Raw genomic sequence first — 7,556 nt, 5'->3', positions numbered from 1 at the left:
GACTCCCCGGCCATCAGGAACATCCTTCCTGCATCTAGTCTGTCTAGTCCTGTTAGAATTTATAAGTTTCAATGAGATCCCCTCTCATTCTTCTAAACTCTAGCGAATACAAGCCCAATCGACCCAATCTATCCTCATACGTCATTCCTGTCATCCCAAATATCAGTCTGGTGAATCTTCGCTGCACACCCTCCATGGCAAGAACATCCTTCCTCAGATAAGGCGACCAAAACTGCACGCAATACTGAAGGTGTGGTCTCACCAAGGCCCTGTACAACTGCAGCAAGACATCCTTTGTCCTGTACGTGAACCCTCTCGCTATGAAGGCCAACATATGATTTGCCGCCTTAACCGCCTGCTGCACCTGCATGCTTACCTTCAGCAACTGGTGCACAAGGACACCCACGTCTTGTTGCACTTCCCCTTCTCCCAATCTATTGCCATTCAGATAATAATCTGTCTTCCTGTTTTTGCCACCAAAGTGGATAACCTCGCATTTATCCACATTGGGCAGAAGCATGGCAGATACTGTATAATCACCCGACCTGTCCAAATCATCCTGGAGTTTCTCGGCATCCTCCTCACAGCACACACGCCCACCCAGCTTTGTGTCATCTGCAAACTTGGAGATATTACACCTAGTTCCCTCGTCTAGATCATTTATATCTAATAATCCAAAGAATGTGAGTTGGCATCTCACCGTGGCTGTTTGAGAATTTGAATTCAGTTTAAGAATAAACTGGAAATTAAAAAAAATTGACGCAGTAAAAGTGATGAAGAAGTTGTTGGATTGTGAAAAGGGCACTCGTAACACTTTTGAAACATACTAGTAAAAGTTGAGTGCTGTACTCCTTTTTGCTTGCTGATTTATTTTGCTTCTGTATAAATAGAGGTTATTATTTAGCCTCAAATCACTAATGTACCAGCAGGATGCTCTTGTGTCTATCAGAGAAGTCAGGTTGTTGTTCTGTACTATTTCCCGTTCGTAACAAGGGTGCATTGTTAACCCAAAGGCATGCCAGCTCTGTCACTTCACACACGGCTTGTAGGAGGTGCAAGCTTACCTTGCACAGGGTAGATGCTGAGAGGTTGTTTCCCCTGGCCGGAGAGTCTAGAACTAGGGGCCACAGTCACAGGATAAGGGGTCAGCCATTTAAGACTGAGATGAGTAGGACTTTTTTCACTTAGAGTTGTGAATCTTTGGAATTGTCTACCTCAGGGCTGGATGCCTAGTCGTTGAGTATGTTCAAGGCTGAGATAGATAGATTTTTGGGCACGAAAGGAATCAAGGGATATGGGGATGGGGCAGGAAAGTGGAGTTGAGGTGGAAGATCAGTCATGATCTTACTGAATGGTGGAGCAGGCTTGCAAGCCGTATGGCCGACTCCTGCTCCTAATTCTTGTGTTCTTCTGTTCTGTGGAAACGGCTTCAGTGGTGAGCATGAATGAAGATATTTGGGAACCTGAATTTTAACAGTGGGAGAGGCTGCATTGATGCGCATAACCCCCCCCCCCCAGAATCCCAGCATTGTAAGGGTCAATAAAAGTCTGAGGTATTCAAACTACGGGTTGTGGGCCATGTGTGGCCCCTGGCAACTGGCTCACGAAGCCTCTGCAGCTCTGTTTCTATTTACACCTGTATTCCTTGCTTCATCCCGTGGGAATTCTGTGGCTCTGGAAATTTGGAATGGACATTTCTTTATGTGGTCGCCTCACTGGGGGGGAAATCTCCTGACTTGGAGCTCTGCGACATGTTGGTATTCGCAGCTCAAGATAATGCACATCGATTAGAACCAGAGTTCAGACTTTATATATGACTCACATAAGTGTCAGCCGTGGCTCAGTGGTAGCACTCTCGCCTCTGAAGGTTGTGGGTTGAGCACCAAATCCAGGCTGGCACTCCAGTGCAGTGCTGAGGGAGTGCTGCACTGGTCAGAGGTGTCGTCTTTCGGCTCTGGTGTTAAGCCGAGGCCCCGTCTGCCCTATTGGGTGGAGGTGAAAGATCCCACGCCACCGTTTCGAAGAAGAGCAGGGGCGTACTTCCCGGTGTCTTGGGCCAATATTTATTCCTCAAACCAACATCACTAAAAACAGATTATCTGGTCATTATCTCATTGCCGTTTGTGGGAGCTTGCTGTGCTCAAATTGGCTGCCGCGTTTCCCACATTACAACAGCGACTAGATTTCAAAAATGCTTCATTTGGCTGTAAAGTGCTTTGGGACGTCCTGAGGTGGTGAAAAGCGCTGTATAATGCAAGCCTTTCTTTTCACAAGGCTCCTTGGTATGTGCCTCTGCAGCCCACAAAGATAAGCGGCTGGAAGTCTCCTGATACGTGTTTGTGTTTCTATTACCCTAGTCTGAAAATAGTTACTTTCAGTTTGAAAAAAAAAAACACTTGGCTAAATTAGTATTCTGTACTCCACACTGCACTGTACTGTATTCGTCACCTCTGTTCACAGGGACTGCATCACCAAGCACTGGGAACAGCAAGACCAGCCCATTTGCGCAGTTTGTTCAGATGTCTCGACGTCGAACACTTTGAAGAGTAACCGCAAGCTCTCGAACATCGTGGCGACGATCTGCAAAGAGCACGCGAGGCTGGAGGAGAATGCGCCCAGTCACCACACCTGTCCGGAGCACCGGAAGAAAATGGAACGCTTCTGTGTCACCGACTGCGAGGTTATCTGCCTGGACTGCCGGGACTCGAGGAAGCACTTGCATCACGATGTCCTCAATGTGCAGGAGGCTGCGGTAGAGTTCAAGGTACAGAGTATGATTTTATTGCATGAATTTCCAGCCCCCCAACCCCTGCCCCTGCTCTCCTGAAGGTGCTGGCTCACACTGGGGTCTGTTTGGTCCACACCCGCAGGCATCTGGACAAGTGTCGACTTGACTTAGTTAGTAGTACTCTGACCTCTGAGTCTGGAGTTTGAGGAACTCAGCAAACGATCAAGGCTGACGGCCCAGAAGGAAAGAAAGACTTGCATTTATGTAGTGCCTTTCACGACCACTGGATGTCCCAAAGCGCTTTACAGCCAATGAAGTATTTTTTTGAAGCGTAGTCACTGTTGTAATGTTGGAAACGCGGCAGCCAATTTGCGCACAGCAAGCTCCCACAACCAGCAATGTGATAATGACCAGATGATCTGTTTGTGATGTTGATTGAAGGATAATATTGGCCAGGACACCGGGGAGAACTCCCACCTGCTCCTCTTCGAAATAGTGCCATGGGATCTTTTACGTCCACCTGTGAGGGCAGACGAGGCCTCAGTTTAACGTCTCGTCCGAAAGACGGCACCTCTGACAGTGCCGCACAAGCTCAGTACTGCACTGGAGTGTCAGCCTAGATTCGCATAGAATCACAGAATCGTTTGTGCTCAAGCCTCTGGAGTGGGAATTGAACCCGCAACCTTCTGATTCAGAGGTGAGAGTGCTACCCACTGAGCCACAGCTGACACCGAAGGAGCACTGCCTTGCAGGAGGGGCTGTCTTTTAACTGAGATGTTAGGACTGAGGCCACTTCTGTCTTAGTTTTGATTGACATAAAGGATCGTGCGGCGCTATTTGGGGGGAAAAAAAGCGGAGAGTTCTTCTGATGTCCCAGCCAACATTTTCCGTCAACCTATACTGCCAAAACAGATTAACAGTTCGTTGCTGAGTGATGCATTTTGTATATATTCTGAATAAGTTTCTGTACCTGGGTGGTACAGTGGGTTAAACACACCTTCTCCCCCTGTCCTCCTCCCCCGCCCCTCCTCCTCCCCGCCCCCTCCTCCTCCCCGCCCCCTCCTCCTCCTCCCCGCCCCCTCCTCCTCCTCCCCGCCCCCCCTCCTCCTCCTCCCCGCCCCCTCCTCCTCCTCCCCGCCCCCTCCTCCTCCCCGCCCCCCCCTCCTCTTCTCCCACAATTCACAATTCAAATCGCTTTATTGGCATGATAAGTTACATCTTATGTTGCCAAAGCATCAAAATACATTTATGGTTTAGCACATAAACGCAGTTCTATTCATAGTGTATAAACAGGTATATCCCGGAGTGTATAAATATACATTCGCATTGTTTATATATACTCTCTTCTTAGTTACTGGTTGTCCCTCTGTTCATGGCAAGCTGTAACATAGTGTGCCGCCAGTGTTACACAGCTTCTCTCCTCTCCCAGTAGGAATGGGAGTTTTTGGTTGTCATTCAGATTTCTGAAATCAGGGCATATTTGTGAGAATTTTTGGTAGAAATTCTCCCTGATGCCCTGATATTTTCCGCAGGCTGTGAGGAAGTGCATCTCTGTCTCCACTACTCCCTGACTGCAGTGAGAGCATATCCTGTCTTCTCTTGGCAGCCTGGTCTGCCTGTGTCTGCCTTTTCGATCGCTAGGCTATGTTCGCTAAGTCTGTACCTTGTCAAGGTTCTTCTCAGTTTGTTATCCTTTACCATGGTCAGGCAATCAGCTATGTTGTATTGTCTGTTTAGGGCCAAGTAGCAATTGAGTTTGCTTTGGGTTTTGTTGTTTCTGCCCAATATGTCAGATATTTTTCCTTTTGCTTAGCGACGATTGTGTTGGGTCGAATTCTTTGTGTTACCCTGTCACTGTCCTGGGGCTGGTTACTGTTAGTATTGTTAGTAGTTACTTCACTGAGTCCCAGGACTAGTTGACTGAGGGTATTCTTCTTTATGGTCAGCTCTTGGCATTTCAGGGCGTCGTAGTGATAGCAATGGGGATTGCTCATTTGTAGGTGATTCCAAAATTTGGTGGCTCTTTTTTGGATAGTGATTATTAATGGATATTGGCCTAGTTCCGCCCTGCATGCATTGTTTACTGTTTTCCTTTGAGTCCGGAGGATACTTTTACAGAATTCTGCATGTAGGATCTCAATTGGGTGTTTGTCCCATTTTGCAAATTCTTGTTGGGTTAGCGGTCCCCATACCTCACTGCCATAGAGTGCAATTGGTTCAATTACTGATTTGAAAATTTTGAGCCAAATGCTAATTGGTATTTCTATTTGGATTGATTTTTTGATGGCATAGAAAGCCCTTCTTGCTTTCTCTTTCAGTTCATTCACAGCCAGTTTGAAGTTTCCCGTAGAACTGATTTTTAAGCCCAAGTATGTGTAGTTAGTGGTTTGTTCAATTTTGGTTGTTCCTACTGTGAAATTTATTTTGGGTCCCTGATGTTTGGATCTTTGCTGGAACACAAGGACTTTGGTTTTTTGGGGATTTATTGTCAGGGCCCAAGTCTGGCAGTACGACTCCAGCAGGTCCAGTTTTGCTGTAGCCCCTCTTTAGTGGTGACAGCAGAACCAGGTCGTCTGCATAGAGGAGGAATTTAACCTTGGATTCATATAGGGTGAGGCCGGGTGCTGTAGATTGTTCAAGTAGTTTTGCCAATCCATTTATGTAAATATTAAAGAGTGTCGGTGAGATTGGCGAGCCCTGCGTCACCCCCCGCCCCTGTGGGAAGTATTTTGTTTGTTTGTCTCCAATTTTAACTGCACATTTGTTGTTTGTATACATTGATTTAATTACATCATATGTTTTCCCTCCTACCCCGCTTTCGATAAGTTTCAGGAATAAACCGTCATGCCAGATGGAGTCGAAAGCCTTCTGGAAATCTACAAAGCATGCGTAGATTTTGCTTTTGTTATGGTGAACGTGTTTGTCAATTAGGGTCTGTAGGGTGAAGATATGATCGGATGTTCTATAGTTTGGCAGGAATCCAATTTGGCTTTTACTCAAGACATTGTGCTCCTCAGGGAAGTTTATAAGTCTTTTGTTTATGATGCTACAGAATACCTTCCCCAGGTTACTGTTTACACAGATGCCTCGATAGTTGTTTGGGTCGATTTTGTCCCACTTTTGTATATGGGCGTTATGAGTCCTTTGTTCCAGATATCAGGGAAATAACCGACACTCAGAACCAAGTTGAAGAGTTTTAGGATAGCCAGTTTCATTTTGTTGTCTGTGTATTTAATCATCTCGTTTAGTATGCTGTCTGTCCCGCAGGCTTTTCCTGGTCGCAGGTCCTTGAGTTTTTCCAAGAAGTTCTTTTTCTGTTATTATGGCGTCCAGCGGGTTTTGGTTATCTTTTATGGCCATTTCTAGCTTTTCCAGTTTTTTGCATATTTGGTGTTGCTCTGGTCTTAGTGTGTTTTTCTGGTATAATTTTCAAAGTGGTTTACCCATGTGTCCCCATTTTGAATGGCCAAATCGTTGTGTTGTTTTTTGTGTAGTGTTTTCAAGTTTTCCCAGAAACAATTGGAATCAATGGATTCCTCCATGGAGCTGAGTGTATTCTTAATATATTGCTCTTTTTTGGTTCTGAGTGTGTTTCTGTATTGTGTTAGTGTCTGACAATAAGTAAGGCGTAGTTCCTCGTTTTCTGGATGTCTGTGTTCTTGGTTTGATATTTTTCTAAGTTTTTTCCTCATGTTATGGCAATCTCGGTCAAACCATTTTTCATAGTTTTTTGTTTTGGGTTTGTTCTTGCGAGCTTTCAAGTTTGCTTTTGTTGCCAAATTATCAAAAATATTGTTTAGTTTACTAACTGCCCGGTTTACGCCTTTATTGTGAGTGTATATGTTATCCAGAAAGGTGTCGAAGAGAGCTTGAGTTGATGCATTGCTAATTGTTTTCTGGTATTTTTCCGTGTCGTTTTTGGCCCATCTGTACGATTTTTTGGTGTTGCAACAGTTTACTGGGTTGTGTTTCTATGTTGTTTGTTTCTGTCTTTTTGAGGAACATAGTAATTTGACTGTGATCTGACAGTGTTGTTGTGGTTTGACTGTGAATGCTCTGAAAGAGGATGGGTCTAAGTCTGTAATCATATAGTCTACTGTGCTGCAGCCAAGAGGTGAGCAATAGGTCGATCTTCCTAGGAGGTCTCCTATGAACCTACCATTGACAATGTACAGACCCAGGTTTCGACAGAGCTGTAGTAGCTGTTTTCCGTTGGTATTTGACTCCTTCTCCCCCCCCCCCTCCTTCTCCCCCCCCTCCTTCTCCCCCCCTCCTTCTCCCCCCCCTCCTTCTCCCCCCCTCCTTCTCCCCCCCTCCTTCTCCCCCCCCTCCTTCTCCCCCCCCTCCTTCTCCCCCCCTCCTTCTCCCCCCTCCTTCTCCCCCCCCTCCTTCTCCCCCCCTCCTTCTCCCCCCCTCCTTCTCCCCCCCCTCCTTCTCCCCCCCCTCCTTCTCCCCCCCCTCTTCTCCCCCCCTCCTTCTCCCCCCCTCCTTCTCCCCCCCCTCCTTCTCCCCCCCTCCTTCTCCCCCCCTCCTTCTCCCCCCCCTCCTTCTCCCCCCCTCCTTCTCCCCCCCTCCTTCTCCCCCCCCTCCTTCTCCCCCCCCTCCTTCTCCCCCCCCTCCTTCTCCCCCCCTCCTTCTCCCCCCCCTCCTTCTCCCCCCTCCTTCTCCCCCCCCTCCTTCTCCCCCCCCTCCTTCTCCCCCCCTCCTTCTCCCCCCCCTCCTTCTCCCCCCCCTCCTTCTCCCCCCCCTCCTTCTCCCCCCCTCCTTCTCCCCCCCCTCCTTCTCCCCCCCTCTTCTCCCCCCTCCTTCTCCCCCCCCTCCTTCTCCC

The 7,556-nt window shown here is 47.6% G+C and overlaps 1 protein-coding gene across 1 annotated transcript in view; it reads left to right on the top strand.

Annotated features, from left to right (window-relative positions):
- Nucleotides 1-7,556, top strand: part of LOC147096170 (zinc-binding protein A33-like) — a 45,251-nt gene that overhangs the window by 2,514 nt on the left and 35,181 nt on the right. The window contains exon 2 of the mRNA XM_085975042.1: nucleotides 2,461-2,764. Within this exon, the coding sequence (XP_085831168.1) occupies nucleotides 2,461-2,764 (304 nt within the window). The remainder of the gene's footprint in view (nucleotides 1-2,460; nucleotides 2,765-7,556) is intronic.

Source organism: Somniosus microcephalus, unplaced genomic scaffold (genome assembly GCF_052327205.1).
Source record: "Somniosus microcephalus isolate GS21.2 unplaced genomic scaffold, FLI_Smic_1.0 unresolved_chr1, whole genome shotgun sequence".
Lineage (NCBI taxonomy): Eukaryota > Metazoa > Chordata > Chondrichthyes > Squaliformes > Somniosidae > Somniosus > Somniosus microcephalus.
This window is presented reverse-complemented; position numbering and strand designations above follow the sequence as displayed.